Source organism: Piliocolobus tephrosceles, chromosome 18, assembly GCF_002776525.5.
Source record: "Piliocolobus tephrosceles isolate RC106 chromosome 18, ASM277652v3, whole genome shotgun sequence".
Taxonomy (NCBI): Eukaryota; Metazoa; Chordata; class Mammalia; order Primates; family Cercopithecidae; genus Piliocolobus; species Piliocolobus tephrosceles.
Window position 1 is genome coordinate 64,017,076 of NC_045451.1, and position 22,589 is coordinate 64,039,664.

General features: G+C 40.7%; 1 protein-coding gene across 1 annotated transcript in view; it reads right to left on the reverse strand.

Moving 5' to 3' along the window:
* Positions 1-22,589, reverse strand: part of MYOM1 (myomesin 1) — a 161,534-nt gene that overhangs the window by 78,979 nt on the left and 59,966 nt on the right. Inside the window, exons 13-17 of the mRNA XM_023228515.1 lie at positions 19,987-20,148; positions 11,804-11,945; positions 8,578-8,777; positions 6,062-6,118; positions 1,309-1,433 (exon numbers count right to left, since the gene is read on the reverse strand). Of these exons, the coding sequence (XP_023084283.1) occupies positions 1,309-1,433; positions 6,062-6,118; positions 8,578-8,777; positions 11,804-11,945; positions 19,987-20,148 (686 nt within the window). The remainder of the gene's footprint in view (positions 1-1,308; positions 1,434-6,061; positions 6,119-8,577; positions 8,778-11,803; positions 11,946-19,986; positions 20,149-22,589) is intronic.

The window sequence follows — 22,589 nt, forward strand, 5'->3', positions numbered from 1 at the left end:
TTATATCCTAATCAGAACCTTTTTAACAAACGGATTTTGAACCTCGTTTTAAGCAAATTCTCTTTAAATGTCGTTTTCCAGTAGCCACGATCCTGTTAGCCAAGGACTTCTTGCCCGGCTAAGACCTGTGCCTGGCCTGGCCGCTCTCCTGTTTCTACACTCGTGGCAGAGTCAGTTCCCCCAAAATAATGTCCTGTACAGGTCTTGGCTCTTCTCCATTTGTTGGGCATAAATCCTTGTCAGAACTCCCCTCAAATACGGATGTGTGCTTGATTCACCTACGGTTCTCATTCGTTCCCAGAACTCCCCTCAAATACGAATGCGTGGTTGATTCACATACCGTTCTCATTCGTTCCACCCATTCTGGGCCTTCATTGCATGCTGCCTTCTCTAATGTTCTCATTCCCAACATAATTGTAAGCTATCTGGGGAAAGAACTTGTCAATATTTACTGTTCTGTGATCCCTGACCTCATTCCGCTACCTGTGCTCAGAGCGGAGCTAGCCAAGGTCGGCGGCGTGGGGCTGCCGTCTTCCACACTCCCGGCCATTTGAGAGTATTGCCCTTCTCTGTCCCCCCTCCCTTCTAGCCTCACGATGTTCATGCCCTGCTACAGAAGGAGGAGTGATAGAGAGATGAAAAGCCACTACAGCCGGGCGCGGTGGCTCAAGCCTGTAATCCCAGCACTTTGGGAGGCCGAGACGGGCGGATCACGAGGTCAGGAAATCGAGACCATCCTGGCTAATACGGTGAAACCCCGTCTCTAATAGAAAATACAAAAAACTAGCCGGGCGACGAGGTGGGCGCCTGTAGTCCCAGCTACTCGGGAGGCTGAGGCAGGAGAATGGCGTGAACCCGGGAGGCGGAGCTTGCAGTGAGCTGAGATCCGGCCACTGCATTCCAGCCTGGACGACAGAGCAAGACTCCGTCTCAAAAAAAAAAAAAGAAAAGAAAAGAAAAGCCACTACCAAGCAAGGGAGACAGGAAGGTCCCTAGAAAACATTGTCATACAGGCAATCTACCATTTCAGGAACATTTCTCTTCTTGCAGGGGCTATGATATTGGGTCTGGATCTCTTAGGAGTCTATGGGTGAGTCTTCGGGATCCATAAACACCTAGATTTTCAGGCACAGTTCTGTGTTATGCACTTTGTTCTATGGAGAAAGTTAACAGTTTATAAAGATCTAGTGAGTTCAGGAAATGTTCCCTTCTCCTCCCTCACTCCATTGTCCCTGGGAATTTAGCCTCTACTTTTCTAAAGAAATCGTTAGGAGGTAGTATGAGGTCATGTTGATTCTAGAGTCTTACCTTTTCCACAAAGTACATAATGCCCTCATGACCACGCTGACGAGGGGGCTTCCAGCTGAGCACCACGTAGCTCCGGGTGGCCTCAGTGACAGAGAGGTCTGTCGGGGGGCCAGGCACAATACCCTCTGAAAAACAACAAGGACACATGAGAAGCACACATTCTGGGTAGCCCAGGATACTCAGAGAGCCACAGATGCTGCTCTCCTTGTGGAGGAAGAGTTCATTACGGCTCCACAGTATAAAGAAATACCTTGTCTCTAAAATTCCCCCAAAACATCATTCATTCATTCATTCTTCAAATGCCATTGAGCAGTTGCTGTTGTTTTGGTTTTTTTGTGGGGGAAAGGGTCTCACTCTACCACCCACGCTGGCGTGCAGTGGTGCAATTATGTCTCACTGCTGCCCTGACCTCCTGGGCCCAAGTGATGCTCCCACCTCAGCCTTCCAAATAGCTGGGACCACAGGTGCACACCACCACACCTACACAATTCAATGTTTTTTTTTTAGTTTTTTTTTTGTTTTTTTTTTTTGTAGAGACGAGGTCTCCCTATGTTGCCCAGGCTGGTCTTGGACTCCTGAGCTAAAGTGATCCTCCTGCCTTGGCCTCCCAAATTGCTGGGATTACAGGCGTGAGCCACAGCGGCCAGCCCCATTGCTCATTTAGAATATAGAGCTAAGGAATCTAGGATACTCTTCTTATCTTTAGTTCTGAGGCCAGGTCAGGAGTGTTAGGGTGAAAGCAAGGACAAATTTCCAGAAGCACCCTGATCCCAGAAGTCCCAGAGCATCTAGAGTTTTGAGCCACACGAACCCCCTACAAGCAGGATTTACCCTGGCTCAGATATGAAAATACGTGGCGCACTGAATCCTATAAGCAGATAGGCAGGAGCCAAGGACCCAGTGGAGCTGAGTTTATAGTTTTAGTAAAGTTTAGGACAGTTCCAGTTTACAGTTACAGTAAAGTTGGTCTTATCAGGCAGGGGGGAAGGAGACTGGACATACATAGACTCCAGAGGTCAAGAAAAATAATGGGGTACAGAAAAAATATTTAAAGAAATAATGATGAAAAATTTCCAAATCTGATGAAAACTACAAACTCACAGATTAGAGAAACTTGCAAACCCTAAGCACAAGATATATGAAGAAAACTACGCAATGCATATCATAATCAAATGCCAAAAACTAGTGATAAAGAGAATATATTAAAAGCAGATAGAGAAGACACATTATATACTGAGGAACAAAAATAAGAATAAAAGCAATCATTCTTGTAGTGTAGATCTGCCTTATGCTGGACAAAGCTCTTAAAGTACTGAGAGAAAAAACTGTCAACCTAGAATTCTATACTTAGTGAAGATATAGTTCAAGAATGAAGGTAAAACAGAGGTTTTTTTTCACATAACAAAGGATAAAATACCAGCACTACAAGAAATGTTCAAGGAAGTGCATCGGGTGAAAAGAAAATCATATCAGATGGAAACCTGGATTTATACAAAGAAATGAAAAGTAACGGAAATGATAAAAATGTGAGTGAATAAAACCTTTTTTCTTACGTTTTATATCTCTGAAAGATAACTGACTACAGTCAAAATAATAATATCGTATTATGTAATTTACAATAAATATGCAAATAAAATGTATGACAATAACGGCACCAAGGCTAAGAGTGGGTAATGGAATAATACTGTTGCAGGCCAGGCACAATGGCTCATGCCTGTAATCCAGACACTTTGAGAGGCCAAGGCAAATGAACTGCTTGAGCTCAGGAGTTTGAGACCAGCCTGGGCAACTTGGTGAAACCCCATCTCTACAAAAAATACAAAAATTAGCCAGGTATGGTGGTGTGTACCTACAGCTCCAGCTACTTGGGAGGCTGAGGTGGGAGAACTGCTTGAGCCCAAGAGGTTGAGGCTGCAGTGAGCCATGATCATGCCACTGTACTCCAGCCTGGGCAACAGAGAGAGACCCTGTCTGGAAAAAAAAAAAAAAAAGCCAAAAAAAAAAAAAAAAAAACAAAAGCACTGTTGTAAATTCTTACACTACATGTGAAGTAATATAATATTACTGGAAGGTAGACTATGAAAAGTCAGATCAGGACAAAGGAGGTAAAACATGAATATCGGGAATGAAAGAGGTGACACCACTACAAATTCTGCAGATATTAAAAGGATAATAAGAAAATATGAACAATTTTATGAATGAATAAGTTTCTTGAAAGATGAAAACTATTAAATTTTACTCAAGAAAAAGTAAATAACCTGAATAGTCCTAAATTTATTTTAAAAATTGAATTTGCAGTATAAAAGCTTCCCATAACAAAACAAAGCAAACAAACCAAAAAACAAACCTCCAGGCCTAGATGGCTCTACTGGTAAATTATACTAAATGTTCAATAAAATAATAATAAAAGTTCACACAACCTCTTTCAAAAAATTTAAATAATGGGAACACTTTCCACTCATTACCCTAATATCAAAACCAAACCAAGACTTTACTAGGAAAAACCACAGACCAATATCTTTTATGAATATAGATACAAGAATTCCTTAAAAAAATTTTAGCACATAAACTCCAGCAATGTATAGAAAAGATAACACAGCATAACATAGTGACATTCAACCCAAGACTGTGAGGTTTAGTTTGCGTCACTTACTTTATTTAGGTTTAATAATCTAAAATTAATCAATGTAATTCAACATGTTAGTGGAAAAATAAGAATCATATGATCATCTCAATAGAAACAGGAAAAGCATTTGACAAAATCCAACACTTTTCCCTAATATAAACTCTCAGAAAACCAGGAGTAGAAGAAATTTTCCTTAACTGGATAAAGGATATCCATACAAAACCTACACTTAATGTTAGACTTAATGGTGACAGCCTGAATGCTTTCCCCCGAGATCAGGAAAAGGCAAAGATGACCACTTCTATTCAACATTGTACTAAAGGTTCTAGATGGAGCAATAAGGAAAGAAAAAGAAATAAGAGGTATCCAGATTGAAAAGAAAGACGTTAATTTATCTTTATTTACAGATAGCATAATCCTGTCATAGAAAATCCATAAAAAATTTCATAAAAAACCCTAACGTTTGTGAGAATTAATAAATTAGTTCAGCAAGGATGCAGGACACAAAATCAATATACAAAGATCAATTGTGTTTCTTTCTAATAGCATCAAAAACAAATTAAAGTAAAAAGCAATACCATTTACAGCATCATCAGAAATCTGAAATACTTGAGATTAAATCTATAAAAATGTGCAGGACCTGCACACTAAAACTACTAAGGTGGGAGAAATGAAAGCAAAGCTGAATGAATGGAGATACAGGCTATGTTCATAAATCAAAGGACTCAATACTGTTCGGTTGAAATCCCAGCATGTGTTTTGTAGAAGTTGATAAGCTGATTTTAAAATTTATATAGAAACGTAAAGACAGAATAGCTGAAACAACTTTGGGAGGAAAAAAACCAACACAAGATTAGAGGACTTGTACTGATTTTAAGATGCTAAAATTTATATGTGAAATAAAATGAAACTCAGAAAAGCTGTAGTAATAAAGACAGTACGGTATTGATGGAGGGGAAAGAAAACTGACCAATAGAGATTCCAGAAATTGATCCGCAAATATGTAATAAATTGAATTTGACAATAGTGCCAAGACAAATTTGTTGGGTAAAGAATAATCTTTTCAATAGCTATTGCTGAAATAATTTAATAGCCATATGCAAGTATGAATGATAGGAATAACTGAGACCCTTACTTCTTGTAACATAGAAAAAATTAATTTTAAGTGCGTCACAGAGTGAAATGTAAAAACTAACACTATAACATTTCCAGGGGGAAAAAAACAGGCAGAATACCTGGATTTGACAAAGATGCCCAATGTCACAAACACTGGCAGATTAACACATGAAAAGATGCTCGACATTATGAATAAAATGCAAATCAAAGCCAAAAAGAAATACCACTATGAACCCACTAGAAGGGCTAAAATTAGAAAGACTGGTTACACTAAGTCCTAGTGACAAGGCGGGAGCAACCGGAACTCTCATGTGGTGCTGGTGGAAATGGAACATGGTACGATCATTTCGGAAAACAGTTGGCAGTTCCTTTAAAAATTAAGCATACACTTACCACATAACACATCCACTCAACTCCTAGGTATTTACGCAAGATACAAATGAAAGCATATGTCCAGAGAAACAGTTAAGAATGTTCATAGAAGCTTTCAACAGTGAGTGGATAAATACATTGGAATGAATTGATACACACACCAACGTAGATAGATCTCAAAATAATTATGCTGAGTAAAGAAAAACAGACAAAAATGAACACGATTCAATTGATCTACAGTTGTGGACAACGTAAACTACAGTGACAGAAAGCAGATCAGTGATGGCTGGAGATGGGGAGACATGAAAGGGAGGAATTACGAAGGGGAAGGGGAAATTTTAGGGGTGATAAATATGTTCATTATTTTGAAAATGATGATGGTTTCATGGGTACGTACACGTGTAAAATTTATCAAATTGTACATGTTACATATTTGCAGTATATTGTATGACAATTATACCTTAATAAAGCTTTAAAAATAAAATGGGATTCTCTGACTTAAGTTACTTACAATCTCCATATATTTTAGAATGTTCTTCCCAAAACATCTTAAGCAATACACACGGCACCCTCTACAACAAAAGCCAAACTGCTTAGCAAAACATCAGCAATAGTATCTGGGGCAACCAGACTTCTTACCTGAAGGTTCTTCTTCAGTAACAATGATCTGTCCAGTCCAGGGTGCTGAGGGGCGACCTGAACAAAGACAAATAGAAGAATCACAAACGTTCACAAGTGTGCAATTCATCAGCTGCACTGATGAGTTGGGAAAGTGGCCAGATTAGTCACAACTGGGGTTGTTACTAGTAGACTTCTGTGTTTTCCCATGAATGGTATCAATCATGTAGAGGGCATCGTGGGAAACACAGCCCCTGTCCTCAAGGTACTCATAATCTCCTGGAGCCTGGAATCTGCCTGGACTGGCTGAGTAGACGTTTCTGGAACTGTACTGGCACGAGCTAGGTAAATAACCTGTGTTCATTTAACTGTTCAGGATGAATTTCCCGGAACAGGTAGGCTTGCCCATCCCCTCTGAAGAGATAGCATGCATTTGGGAGAAACATTTCCAGAAAAATTGTAAGTCCAGTAGTTATTTATCTGTCATAATAAGATGAAAGAGGGAGTGCTGATCCTGCAGTAAAGCTCAGCAAAGCGAATCTTTCCCATTACATTTTGAAAAACATTATCTCCAAAGGAAATCAGTTGAGATCCTGAGCAAGGAAAATGAATGATACGGGTACAAAGTTAAAGAGGAAATTTCACTTGTATGATCCCATAAACATCAGAAAGAGAGAGTGGTTCTACTCTTGCCTTAACCAGGGAACTTTCTGTCAGAGTTTGTGCAAAAACGGAAAGGCGGTGAAGAAGATAACTTATTTTCAATTCAAGCAGATCTTATTTTGATTAGAATTGATAAAAGAGGAGAAAACGAATGTATGAGATGGAATTTGCAAGTTTAGAAAAGAGGGCAGGAAGTCGGAGAGTTGGTGAAAAGTGACTGAAGAGCAATCAAGGCACCTGATGGGACACGGCTGCTGGGGAAATGGTAACATTATTATTATCATTTTGAGAAGGAGTCTCGCGCTGTCGCCCAGGCTGGAGCACAGTGGCGTGATCTTGGCTCACTGCAACCTCTGCCTCCCAGGCTCAAATGATTCTTCTGCCTCAGCCTTCCGAGTAGCTGGGATTACAGGTGCCTGCCACCATGCCTGGATACTTTTTTGTATTTTCAGTAGAGACGGGGTTTCGCCATGTTGTCCAGGCTGGTCACGAACTCCTGACCTCAGGTGATCCACCCACCTCGGCCTGGGAGTGCTGGGATTACAGGTGTGAGCCACCACACCCAGTCAGTGACTTTATTTTAATTAGACTTTTATGATGCCACTACATGTACTGAAGGTAAAGAATAACACTATGAATGTAGCATAGACCAGCAGTCTCCTACAAAGGTGATTTTGCACCTCAGGTGACATTTGGTAGTGTCTCCATGACACTGCTGGTATCTAGTGGGTAGAGACAAGGGATGTTGCTCAGCCTCCGGCAATGAACAGGACACCCCCAGCCACCTCCCGCAACAACAAAGAATTACTGGCCTAAAATGCCAGTAGGGCCAAGGTTGAGAAGCCTGGCATAAGACTGAAATGTTACTATCCAACACTTCTTGTAATGTCATTTTACGTTCCCTATTGTTGAAGATGCCATATGGGTTTCCATGAAACAAATATAGGGCATGATTCATGTACCATGGTTTTGACATTAAGACTTGGAGACTAAATTTATTAAAAGATTATTATTATTGTTATTATTGAGACAGGGTCTCACTCTGTTGCCCAGGCTGGAGTGCAATGGTGTGATCACAGCTCACTGCAGCCTTGACCTCCTGGGCTCTAGCAATCCTCGCACCTCAGCCTCCTAAGTCGCTGGGACTCACAGGTATGTGCTACCATACTTGGCTTTTTTTTTTTTTTTTTTTTTTTTTTGTAAAGATGGGGTCTTTCTATGTTGCCAGGGCTGGTCTCAGATGGGGTCTTTCTATGTTGCCAGGGCTGGTCTCAGAACTCCTAGGCTCAAGCAATCCTCCCACCTTTGCCTCCCCAAGTGCTGGGATTACAGGCGTGAGCCACTGCGCCTGGCCTGAAAAGATGATTTTTGACAGTCTAATATGAGAACTCAAACCTAGATTAGATATAATGTTGTCTATGTGTTTTTCCTTTGATATAGAGAGACGCACTGTGCTGAGATATTAATGCTCTAAGTGGACTCCAATAAAGAAATAGACCTAGAGGCAGAAAGAAAATTCTTTTTGGAATGTATAATAACGGGAATAAAAATGTTCTCCAGGCTCTTTGCTTTCATACTTCATTCCACACACAATGCCTGGAACTCAGTTTAACAACATAAATGTTTCTGAATAAAATAAAATAAAATAAAATAAAATAAAATAAAATAAAATAAAATAAAATAAAACCCTTAAGAGAATGACTAAGGCAAAGTTTTTGGGGGATTTATCCCCCTCGGATTTTCTGATGAAAAAAGGATTTCTTGTTCTTGTCTCCCTCTAGTGGAAGGGAGAGGAACAACCTTGCAATGAAGCTGATTCTTGCAGTCATTTTAAAAAGGTTTAGGGAAGGTCCTGAAAAATGAAAAGTGCTTACTTTTAAGTCTGGCTTTCTCAGCTGGATCCAGAGCAGCCACAGGTTCGGAAACTCGAGATGGGAAACCTATTCCCGTTTTATTCACAGCTCGAACTCGGAAGATATAGGAACGACCTTCGATCAATCCAGTGACAGGAAAACGAGCAAACTTCACAGGTGTGTCATTGCACTGCGACCAGCTATCTGTGCCCACCTCACACCTAAAGGAATGAGTGTGATTGACAAAAACAGTAAAAGAAGTATGGCTTAATGAATATCTCCAGAGCTGCAAAATCACCCAGTTGTTTCAGATCTCCCAGTAAAATATCCAAGTCAGGCGTGGCTCGCTAGCTGGTGAACTGCAGGCACCCAGTTTCACTCAAATGCACTGTGTCTTCTTTACCAAGAGGAGAGAAGCCTCAGGTCCTTCCTGAATGCATAAAAGGCAGGTGTCTGAGGGGCCTTGTGTCCAAAGCAGACGGGTTTGGAGGCTGCTGGGCTAAGCAGATAAATATATCCAATCTTAGCACTGGAGAGGACCCCCAAACATCTCCCCGGCAGATGCCTTCAATTCTACCATTAGTGACTTCTCTGTCTTCCTTAGGTATTTCCTTTGAAAAACAGAGATATGATTGAGAAAATTGGCATCGTAAAAGACAGCTATTTGCACTGTAGTTTGGAGAATAGTTCACCATATTTTCTCACTTGATGGTCATTACATCCTGTATAGAGGGTAAGGAGCTTATTGTTTCTTTAACCGAAGAGACTGATGAGAGGTGGGGAGGTGCCCCGGCCTGGCAGGGGCACATTGAGTAGGTGCTTGGAAACACTGATTTCTAATTGAGTGCTTTTACAGCAGTTGGCACCTGGGGATGGAGTGGGTCACTCCTAGCAGACAAATGTGACAGCTCATATCATGCTGTTGGCCTGATCAACAAAGCTTTAGGGGTTCAACAAGTGATTAAATTTTACAGCGTTAGGATTAAGCAACTCTTACTTTTTTTATGAGCAGACTGCTGCACTTTTAGTTCATATCATTTCCCCAACATGGGCTCTATGTCCAAAATGTGTAATTCCGAAATGATTCTCAGGGGCCTGGGGGTTGCCAGTGGCAGGACGGAGGTGGCTGGTGTGGGAAGTTTATCTCCCCTCCTCACAATCACCTTCCTCTCTTTGATACAGACAATAGACAACTTCCTTATGTAAAGTGCTGTCAAATGTGGCTTCAATCCCTGCCTTCCATCCATTTCCCCTAATCCTCCTTGGTAGAAATTCTGGAGCTGCTAGGAGTACGGGGAGGTGGGGCGGTGGCAGAAGCCGATAGGGCCAGGACAATTCTTCAAACTACACCTGTCTCCAGAGATTCTGCCAGGATTCAGCCTCTTCTCTGTGCAGATACTGTGGTGACCCGGTGACACTAAAGCATCCTTCCTAACCTCAGGTGGGCAGAAAGAAAGGCAGAACTCACTGCTCCTGACACTTTCCACAGCACATTGGAGCAGAAAGAACACAAACCTACAGCCAGGCTCACATGTGAATTCTAGTTCTGCTACTCATTACCCGCGTGATCTTAGGCGAGTTAGTGCTTCCTCACTGATACGTGGTCTTGGGCCTCATTTCCTACTTGAAATAAAAGCAACGACCTCACAGGGTGGTTATGGGTTAGTGGTTAATATATGCAAAGTGTTTAGAACAATGCCATGCACACAGTAAATGCCTAATAAATCATAGCCACAAGGTGGGTATTTTCATTACGACTAAGGCCAGAGGAGAACAAAATGTACTGATTGTCCCTGGCTTTTCACTGGTCAAAGTGTAAAAATCCCTTGGAAATGTGCCAAAGACAATAAAGCACAAAAAAGAATATATCTAAACCTTCACAATTCATCACTACTAAATGATGAAATGTTGTGGAAGCATTATTTCACATGGATGGTTAAATAGTATATAATTTATTAGAAATATTTCTTACAAATAGTTCTGAGCACAATCGCCTGTATTTATGTACCACAAGGTTCAACACACCCTTGGTGCAAACCCATTGTTCTAATACGACACAGATTATCCGTCTCTAGTGATTTCTACAATGAGGTTTCATTACTCAAAAATGAAAAGAGAATTGGAGCAATGATCTGAATAGAAACCAAGTCAGAGAACAATGTTATTTAGGCCAATAATCTAAATTTGCTGTCTGTATTGTCCAAACTCATGTCATAATTAATGTGTAAAGCCCAATTACTATAAATATCAGAGCCTTTAAAGTTTTGGGGAATGTAGACAACAACTTGTAGACAGTGCATAATTTGCTACTATTGATTTTTTGTTGTTACTTCTTTGTATAACTTGGAAACACATCCTGAGGTAGAAATAAGACTTTGGTAGTATTACCAAAGTAAATATTCTTAAATTATTGACATATTAGGAATATGGACATTAACTATGCTGAATTCCAATTATTTCATTTCCAAGGTGGCCTCTATGAGGTCTACAAATTCGTAACATTCTTGCCAAATTAGTGACATAAGCTGGTAGCCAAATTCAAAAAAATTCATCTTTGGAATTTAGGTAAATAATTAATTCATTTTTGGAACTTTTACCTAAATTCCAAAGAAGAATTTTTTGAATTTGACTACCAGCTCATGTCACTAATTTGGCAAGAATGCTATGAATTTGTAGACCTAATAGAGACCTAACAGAGGCCATCTTGGAAATGAAATATATATATATATGTGTGTCTGTGTGTGTGTATGTATATATATGTATATATATACATACACACACACACACACAACTATTTACCTAAGTTCCAAAGATGAATTTTGTGATACTATGATATGAGCTGTCACGTTTGTCTGCTGGGAAATGACCCACTTTATCTGCAGGTACTAACTGCCGTAAAAGTACTCAATTAGAAATCGGTGTTTCCAAGTACCTACTCAACACACACACACACACACACACACACACACAGGTACTTATAATGGGTATATATACCCATTTTATATATGTAGGTACCATTATATGTATGTGTGTCTATGTATGTGTATGTGTGTGTACATCTATACACACACAGAGAAAGAGAGAGCGAGAGACTGAGACAGAGACAAATAGAGAAAAAGAAAGATGAAGAGAGACACAGAAATAGAAACAGAGAGGAAGGCCAGAAAAGAAAATATTTCCCCTAGAAATGATGGGAAAAATCAAGAATGCACCTCTATGACCAACTGATATTAGCCTAAGCACTAACTTGTCAATAAAATATCCGAGAATAGGACTCCCGCCATCGACAGCTGGCTGTTTCCAAGAGATGATGATATAATCTTTGTTGGCCTCCAAGCACTTGACATCCAAGGGAGCAGCTGGGGCTCCTTCAATCTCTGCATCAGCATCTGTGGAGAGAGAAGGATCCCATTAACCCTCTCAGACATGCTGTCAGCTCAGCAGGCGGAGGTCTCAGTGCACACGCTTCTTACCACATCATCACAGTGGCTCCATCTTTGGCCCCAACACAGCAAGCATCAAATCTTGCTATTTGTTGACCAACATGTGTGTTTTTCCCCTTTGGCAGGAAGAACATTGTGTCAGAAAATAGAAAGTGCTCTGAAAAGAACCCATGACCTTTGTCTCATGGTCCTTCTGGCCCAAAATGTTTCAAAAGAAAATTAATATACAGATGCTGAAGATTGCATTCAGACAAGTCAGTTGTGCCAGAAAGTCAGTTCTCATGACATTGATTGTGCAACGTTGCTAAGAAAAAGCTAAGAAAGGCTCCCAAGAGGGACAAATGGCCCTTCTGGAGGCATCCGCAAGAAAATACGAGTCATAGAGCTTCGCCAGTCCCTAGGCAAGACACTACCATGTTGAAAGAGAAAACATTTGTTTTAATCAAATGATTGTCACCAAACTGAAGACACTTAGGAAAAGAACTCCAATGCAATACTCACATCTGAGCTTAGTTTATCTGAGTTTAGTAAAAGTCCAGGATAATACAAGAAACAGTACAATCCCTTTTTATGAAATGGGATCCCCTGACCACGCAGCCCCTCAGGCACAGCTAAATTAGTGAATCAGGGCTGTTTATAGGAGGGAGAAAAGGGGGAATGAAAATATTCAGTTAGCAACCTTTTCAGTGAGAATCATTAAGACAAGAGGCAGCGTCCCTGGGGGCGGAGGCCCACATTTGCCAATTCCTCCTGGCATTTGACCAACGCTTTCATAAACGGAGTTAGTAGAAGAGGCCGAGACCTGCAGGAGCCGCTCACTCAAGAGAAAGCACCCATATCAACCAAACAAACACTTTCTTTTCCTGTGATCTACATTCTGTAACTCTTATGAGTTACAAGGACATTTGATAACATAGCAGAAACATTTGTCTACTTCTGCATTTAGCAGGTTTGCATTACCTGCGAAGAGCTCAAGCCACTTGGGTTTTGAACATTCTGTTTCCTGCTCTGTGAACCAGGAGGAAAGCGTCTAGGCAAATATCTCCTGCAGACATGCTATAGGAGAATGTAACTAAACCACTGTGCCTAAAACTTAATGCAGAATCTCTGCGTGCCACTCAACGGGAAACGAGCATTTTGATGAGAAGACACTTCTTTCCTTCCAGACTTTCAGAGCACTAGATGGCAGAGAGTGGTGCTGCTGATGGCAAAAGCAGAGGAGAGCTGCAGAGGAGGTGGGGATGCTGAGGTTGACATGCTTGGGCTGCAAAAAAGGCATTGCTAGAAAGCCACTCAGCTACAAGGGGGACAGCTGGCAACCTCTAGCCATGTCCTTTGCTAATGGCCTACAGCAAACCACCAGCAGCCCCTGAATTGATAGAGCAGAGTTTAGTGAGCTGGGCATCCATGGCTTAGATACACAATGGCAGGAATACACTGTTGTGGAGCCTGGCAGACAGTGGGCATTCAGGGAGCCATTGTTCAGCATTTGTATAGTATTGCTTGGAACTGAGGTGGACTTGACAATCTTCCAAGTTACTCAGGCATTCATTCGTTCATTCATTCGTTCGTTCATTCAGTGCTCTTCTAGGTGTTAACTGCAAAAGTTAAAAAATAAGGACCCTAGCTGGGTGCAGTGGGTCACGCCTGTAATCCTAGCACTTTGGGAGGCTGAGGCAGATAGATCATTTGAGCCTAGGAATTCAAGACCAGCCTGGGCAACATGGTGAGATCCTGTTTCTATGCATTTAAAATAAAATAGCCAGGTGTGGAAGTGCGGGCCTGTGTTTCCAGTTACTTGAGAGGCTGATGGAAGAAGATTGTTTGAGCCTGGGAGGTAGAGGCTGCAGTGAGCTATGATCACACCACTACACTCCAGCCTGGGTGACAGAGTAAGACCTTGTCTCCTAATAATAATAATAATAATAACCTTCTTTTTCTCAAGAAGCTATGATATAGTGTGAGAAGCAAAACATACTTGGGATGACAAGCGGCAACTGTGAAGCAAGGAATCATAGTATTTGGCTTCTAGCAGCTGCTACACAGTGTGGGGCCCACAGCACCCTTCAGACAACATTAATCCTCTTCTACGCCTCTGCCCTTCCCTCTCCCAGCCCTCCAAACAGCCAAACTTTGTGTAAGTTTGATTATTAGGTCAAAGATTAGCCTACTACTCTTTATATTTTGACCTCTGACACAGACTATTAAAAACTGTTTGCAAAATATAAGTAATTCTATTGTCTTTATTGTAAAAGTATTATATATATTTTATGTGAACTGTATGATAATCAAAAAATATGTTAAAATCCCTTTTTTATAATCCAGAGATAACTACTATCAACATATTGGCCTAAATCTTTCTAGACTTTTATTCTATATTTATAAACTCAGAAATGATTATTTTTGAAACAAAGTGATTTTACTATATAGTTTCATGTAAGCTGTTTTTTCTTGATATATTTCCATATCAATACATGTGGGTAGACACTGGTTTTCATTGCTGTGTGGTATGTCATTGTTTCATGGAGCATCTATTATACTTTATTCTATAACTTGCATATTGGTGAATATCTATATTTCTTCCAATTTTCCCCCAAACTTTTTTTTCACCTCTGTCCACTTAGCTCTTAGAACTAGAATTGTTGGAAATGTGTGTTTTTGATATTTAGTGGCAAAGACCCTGAGAAAAGTTAAACCAATTTATACTTACCAGCCACTGTAGCAGTGTTGCTCCTCCATTCCTTTACCCCAGTGGATTTTTAAAAACGTTAAATTGTTTCAATATGATAGGAAAAATAATCTCATTTCAATATTCTTTTTTTTTTTTTTGAGATAGGGACTCACTCTGTTGCCCAGGCTGGAATGCAGTGAGGCAATCATAGTTCACTGTGGCTTTGACCTCCCAGACTCAAGCTCTCCTAACTCTTCAGCCGCCCAAGTAGCTAGGGCTATAGGCATACTCCACTATGCCCAAGTAATTTTTTAATTTTTTGTAGAGACAGGGTCTCACTATGTTGCCCGGGCTGGTCTTGAACTCCTGGGCTCAAGTGATCCTCCCACCTGGGCCTCCCAAAGTGCTGGGATTACAGGCGTGAGCCACTGTGCCCAGCCTCATTTCAATTTTCATTGATTTGATTACTAATGAAAATTTTTTCATATACTTATTTGCCATTTTCAATTCTTCTTTCAAGACATTTTAATGACATCCTTTATCACTTTACTATTTCTCTGTCTCTTTCTCTCTGCATGAGAGAGAGTGAGAGAGAGAGTGTGTGAAAAAAAAGAAAAGAGAAAGAGAAGGAAAGAATAGATCAAAACTTCAAGGAATACATAATAAAATGATAACACTGGATACCTGTGGGTGGTAGACTTATGGATGGCTTTACTTTTTATTTGTTAAATTTATATTATCTATTTTTTCACAATGAACAGATATTATCTGTGTAATAAAATCTTGGCCAAATGTGTACAGCTCTTTACAATGTGTTTCTGCAGACATATGGTGCTTTATACACTGATCATTCTGGCGTGGAAGCTATTTTCTAAGCTGCAAGACTATCAGAGCTCCAAAACAATGCCCTGAAGTGACCTCGTGCAGCTCAATGAATACAAAGTTTAAAACATATATATATTATTTAAACAATGGCAGTTTCTTACAAAGTTAAACACAAATTACCTAGCAATTCCACTTGTAGGTAGGTACCCAAGAGAAATGAAGATATAGGCCTATAAATATGAACACAAATGTTTATAATAACCGAAGACTAAAAACAATCACACTGTCCATCAGCAGGTGAACGTACAGGCAAAAGGACGCATAGCCATGTATTGGAATGCAATTTAATAAGAAAAAGGAATAATATGTGTTACAACATGAATGAACCGCAAAACACGTAAAGCCAAAGAAGGCCGACATAAAAAACCATAGCGATCCAGAAATGTCCAGAAAGACAAATCTATAGAGATAGAAAGTGAATTAGTAGTTGCAGGAGGCTAGACTGGGTATGGAAGAGGGAAATAGGGAGGAGAAATCTTTTTGGGTTGATGTAAATTTTCTTTCTTTTCCTTCCTTCCCTTCCTTCTCTCCTTCCCTCCTTCCTTCCCTACCTGCCTGCCTTCCTTCCCTCTCTCCCTCTCTTCTTCTTCCCTTCTTCTTCTTTTTCCTCTTCTTCTCCTCTTCTTCTTCTTTTCTTCTTCTTCTCTTCTTCTCCTCCTCCTCTTCCTCCTCCTCCTCCTCCTTCTTCTCCTCCTCCTCCTCCTCCTCCTTCTCCTTCTCCTTCTTCTCCTCCTCCTTCTTCCTTTCCCTTCCTTTCCCTTCCCTGCCTTCTTTTCTTCTTCTCTCTCACTTTCTTTTCTTTTTTTTTTTTTAAGACAGGGTCTCATTCTGCCACCCAGGCTGGAGTGCAGTGGTGCAATCACCACTCATCACAGCCTCGACCTCCTGGACTCAAGCAATCCTCCCACCTCAGCCTCCTGAGTAGCCGGGACCACAGGAATGCACCACGCCCAGCTAATTGTTTTCAGTTTTTGTAGAGATGGGGTCTTGTTATGTTGCCCAGGCTGGTCTAAAACTCCTGAGCTCAAGAGATCCTCCTTTCTTGGCCTCCCAAAGTGCTGGGATTACAGGCGTGAGCCATTGTACCTGGTCAAAATTTTCTAAAAGTGGAGTGTGGGTAATGGGTTGCCCAACTCTGTAAATAAACTAAAAAGCACCAGATTGTAACTTAGCATGAGTGAACTTTATTGCATGTAAATTATATCTCAAAAATACGTTTTTAAAACCCTAATATATATCATTTAAAATAAATTTATAACTAAAATCTTTTTCTAAAGATTGTAAAATTCACAATGCAATTCTGAAATTTACCTTTCCAATTTTGTCTTTTCCATTTATCTTTTCAATTCTCTCACATCAACCTCTGACAAACTGAGAATCTTTCCATTTCCTGAATTTGTGGATTTGAAAGGTGGCTTAAGTGTAAATTTTAAATTGGAACACCTTCGCCTCGTCCATAGTTAGTAACATGAAGTCTGGCCTAAACCTGGCAAAGAGGTACCTTTCTGGGTGTGGGCACTGAGAAATGCTGAGGAACCCTAGACTAGGTCAGAGTTCCCAGAAAAAGTTCACGAAGGAAGGAGCATGACAAAGATTTTTGGAATAGCCAGCGATGTTCTCTGGCCCTAGTAAAACAACGGAAAGCGGAAGCAAAGACTTTGCTTAGTTCATCCTCATCTAGCCAGGTTTATCCTGGTGATCTTGCTAAATGAACACACTTGCTAATGGCAGTATGTCGGTTCTCACCGCAATTTTCCCGGAAGGCCAGCTCCTGTCTTCCCTGACGATATACACTTTTTCATGATGCTTCTGTGGCGGAGAACGCCTGACACGCTTTTCAGATGTTATAGATATTCAGATATCTGTACCAGTTGCCGGTCTGGGACAGAATTCAATGATCATTTGTATTGTTCAATGCTGATGCGGTATGGCCTGCTAACTGTCCCCAGTAATCCTTCTTCCGGTTTCCTTTTAGTACTAGGACCCCTGAGCGTTAGCAGAAAACATGGCTGGCTAACAAGAGACTGTACATCCTAGCTCCCCTCACCGTGAAGTGTCTGCATGTGCTAAGTGTGCACCAAGCAGAAGTTATGAGTGCAATTCGGCCTCTGCCCCTCCACTCCCTTTCTTTCCCCTCGCCATAGGCTGGGATGGGAACCTGGGACAGTACCCCAGGCACAGTGCAATAACAACATAGAGGGGACCTGGGAAGAGGCGTCAGGATCATACCCAACTTCCACATACAGGAGAAAAACAAACCTTTTGTTATTTCATTTCAACAGCTTAGTCTAGATCCTAATTAAAATCCTGGGTTAGCCATTGCAAGACCTACAACCTAGTTCCACTTCCGCTTCTAATTAACTGAAGTTTTTGGTAAATTACTGTACTTTTTTGAACCTCAGTTTCTGCATCTTAAAATTAAGGGGTTGTACTAGGATAAGAAGTCTAACATATTTTGAGTCATCAACCCCTTTGACAAGCCGGTAAAGCCTAGAGGTCCTTCTGAGAGTAATGCATTTAAGCACATAAAATAAAATGTTTGTGATTACCAAAAAAACTAATTATATTGAAATACAGTTCTAATCACAGACCCTTTGGAAGTCTGTGGAACCCAGCTGAGTACTCGAAATGTTTATGAGTTTATGATGCTATTTAGCGCATGACAGATAAAAATGAGCTAGTCTACCTCCATTGTTTATATTTTAAATTTTCTCTACATTATGATGCTTTAACATCTTAAGACACCTTTCTGACTAAGGAGGGCCTGCCTTCCTGAGGTGAGCCAATTCTTAGGGCCCAGAGGGGAGCATGACTGATAAGCAGACTAACCACTTCAGCCACACCTCCTTTATCTGGCCTGTAGAACCCAGGAAGCAATACTGCTCTACCTTAATCATCCCTGGGGCCAGGTACCAGGCAAGTAGGGACCACACCTGTAACTTACAACCTACTGAAATTATTTGAACTAGCCAATCCTAACTTACTAATTGCCCTACTTTCCTTTCCCAAGGAAACTCCAATCAAGGCCTTGGTCTAGGCGCTCCTTTGCTCCTCCTGCCCCTTCTGACTCATGACTGACACTGGCACTTTCCCATGTGGCCCTGCTGTTCCTGTTCTAGGACCTGTGAGTATCACACATGTTGTTTCCTTGTGCCTCTCCTGGATCTCTTCTTATGACTGTATCTGACTAATCATCCCATAAAAAAACACAGAACACTACCTGATAGCCTAAAAGTGCTAATGGTCTTCCAAAGTGCTAGGATCCCATGGAGGAATAATATTCCACGTGTACATATGCAATCCATTTAAGACATCACTGAAAAGGCCGGGCGCAGTAGCTCAGGCCTATAATCCCAGCACTTTGGGAGACCGAGACAGGTGGATCATGAGGTCAGGAGATTGAGACCATCCTGGCTAACACGGTGAAACTCTGTCTCTACTAAAAATACAAAAAATTAGCCGGGCGTGGTGGTTGGCACCTGTAGTCCCAGCTGCTCGGGAGGCTGAGGCAGGAGAATGGCGTGAACCTGGGAGGCAGAGCTTGCAGTGAGCCGAGATCGCGCCACTGTACTCCAGTCTGGGTGACTGAGCGAGACTCCCTCTCAAAAAAAAAACAAACAAACAAACACTGAAAAAATAGAAAGACTCCTAAAGTCAACAATTATGATTTATCTCAAGAATTAAGCTGAAACTCCTTGCTTCCTAGTTCACCAAAACAGAGGCTATAAAGTTCAGTTATGGGCCAAGGGACCTGAAATGAAATAAAAAACTTACTCTCTGAAATACATGTTAAAGACTCACACCCAAAATAACAGATCTCTCTTTTGCAGCAGCTTCTTTAAACTGAGATGGTGGGTATCATTAGGATTTAGCATCTCTACCTGAACAGTCATAGGGAACTGTACTAGTGGCTCCCTGAAGATGAAGAAAGTCCTGATATTAATGATGGAAACATGGTCTGGAAAATGGTGACTTTTGAGCTGATGCCCTCAGGGCTCACCTTTTAACTAGGTCTACCTTTTTCTGCTTTTGTTTTGAGACAGGTTCTCACTCTGTCACCCAGGCTGGAGCACAGTGGCACAATCTCAGCCAATTGGAATTTCTGCCTGCCAGGTTCAAGCCATCCTCCCACTCCAGCCTCCCAAGTAGCTGAGACTACAAGCATGCACCACCATGCCCAGCTAATTTTTTGTAGAGATGAGATTTTACCATGTTACCCAGGCTGGTCTCGAACTCCTGAGCTCAAGTGATCCATCCATCTCAGCTTCCCAAAGTGCTGGGATTACAGGCATGAGACATTGCACCCAGCCAGAATTTTGAAATGACTCTTCCATCATTATGAAACATGTTTGAATTGTTTTGTAATCAAAAACTGCTTTGGCTTCGGTATACTAAATATTGTTAGGTGTTTGGTTTTTTGCTAGGACTTACCTCGAACAAAGACATAAGCACTATATTGTTCATAATATTCTCCCATCCGTACACGGATTGTATAGAGGCCTTCATCTTCTTTGTTGAGATGGGAAAATGTCAGTGTTGCTCGCTCTCCACTCCAAAGTGTTTGCACCCATTTCGACGGAGAAAGAGGTACTCCTAGAAATATTTTTAAAGTTAGCAAATTAACTTATTTTTGTTTTATTACTTCCTTCTTGTCTCCCCTCCATTCCTCTCCTTAGCCTTTTCTATATTGAAAGTGATTTAACTACTAGAGGAAGTCTCTAGGACTTCGAGCCGTTCTGATATGTTTACATTGGTAAAAATACTGGACCAAAAGTAAGGGGATCGGGGCAGACACATAATCTGCAGGGGCCTGGTGTAAAATTACATTACAAGGGACCTTGTTCAAAAAGCAGAGAAAAAGTGCAATTAAAGGTGCTAAAATATGTCTTATTCCTTTAAAAATATTTTATTACTTACAAGAATATAATAGGGGTAATACAAGTTGCAAAAAATCATACTTTTGTGCCATAATTGTATATGCAATCAATAATAATACGTTACTAGTAGGGAGACCTTGATTGATAATATATTGCTGGTCTGCTTTTCTGCAAATTCATTTATTAGTCATCAAAATTCATACTTTTAGCAACTTTATTTTAAATCAGCATAATCAAAAGCAGTATCAATCACTCTTTATAAATGCAAGCTCACGAATGAGTTTTCATAATTTTTTTAGAAGGACCTTTCTGCTGATGTAACTGTTACTGGAGCTGTTAAGGAAGTGATATAGGCTATGACAACATTGGGTTAACTTTCTGAGAAACTATTTCAAAATACAAATTTCAGTAATCTAGAACTGATGACTCCAGATTCTAGAATCTAGAATAAAGGGACAATCTAGAATCTAGAATAAAAGAGTAATTATTCTAAGAAGATTTAACTCTTCATACAAATCAGTTTCATGTAAATCTCAATTTAATTTTAAGTGTGAATTTATACAGTTTCCTTTTAATGCTTTGTCCAATATGGCTTTAACTTGTGGAGGTGATACTACGAGCCAAACATGATTTCATGATTTATATAAAATTCAGGATGTCTGTTTATGTATTCCATTACTGTATCTTCAATTATAAGTAGTAATTTTAAAACTGTCTTCCTTGTTAATAGGCTCATCCAAAGTTTCATATGAAAATGTTCTTTTCCATCAAATGCTACCATCTTTAAATTTAACTTCTAATTCTAAGCCTCAAAACCAGAGATTCGAACCTCCTTGAAGAATTCTAATAACTGCCTTATGTGCTTTATTGCAGTGTCTACATGTACACTTTTATTTTATAATATTTGACTGACAAAGTTTACTGTCCTATCACCAGCAGTTCCTGTCCCCATGCTCAGGCCAGGAGTTAATATTCATGCAGATCCCACAGACCTGAGTTCTGGGGAAGGCCAGACAAGCTGGCCCCACACTGTGTGTCCCTGTGCTGCCTCCACACCGAGCCTCTTCTCTCCTCTGCAGCCATGGGACCCATCACCACTGCTGCTGCTGCTGGGGCCACCATCATTGCTAATTCCAGTCTGGCCCTAGGTCCTGGTCTCTGCCATCACCTTGGAATGCCATGGTGCCACAGACTTCCCCAAGTGCTCATGTGCACACCTGAAGACCATGCCTGCTGCCTGATGCTCACACTGTCCACTACCCACTGCCCACTGTGCCCGGGATCCTGCACCTACATGAGTCTGAACTGCCATTGCCATATTTCCTCCTATCATGTGCATGTGCCATAGTCCCATTGGACTCCATGTATGAAACTCAAGGTCAAAGATAAAGTGATTACGAACTTCAAGTGGGTGACAGCAGAGCATGAAACGAAGCCCAGGTCTCTTGGTCCTGTAATACGGCACCGTTCACAGGCCCAAAAAGTCAGCTCCGGAGAGGACCTATATTTCAGTCTGATCTCTTTCTATCTCAAGTCTTTTTTTTTTTTTTTAACTTTTATTTCAGGCAGTGTCTCGCTCTGTCACCCAGGCTAGAGTGCAGTGGTGTGAGCTCAGCTCATTGCAACCTCCGCCTCCTGGGTTCAAGCGATTATCGTGCCTCAGCCTCCTGAGTAGCTGGGATTACAGGCATGCACCACTACGCCTGGCTAATTTTTTTTTTCTTTTTTTCTTTTTCTTTTTTTCTTTTTTTTTTTTTACTAGAGATGGGGTTTTACCAGGTTGGCCAGGCTGATCTCAAACTCCAGACCTCAAATGATCTGCCCACGTTGGCCTCCCGAAGTGCTGGGATCACAGGCCTGAGCCACCATACCCAGCTCAGTCTAATCTCTTTCACTAATTATTGAACTTTCAGGCAAATTACTTAACCTCTCTGTGCCTTTGTTTTTTTACCTGAACAAAATGGACTTTGAATAATAAATAGTAATACAAATAATAATAATAAAGTACCTTATAGGATAATACCGCAAAGCATTATCATTAACTATTTTTTCTTTCATTTTTCTGTATTTTTCCAAAATCTATTTTCTAAAACAATTAAACAGAAAAATTATATGATAATCTTACTAGTATCCTACTGTATGTGTCTGGAAGTTTAC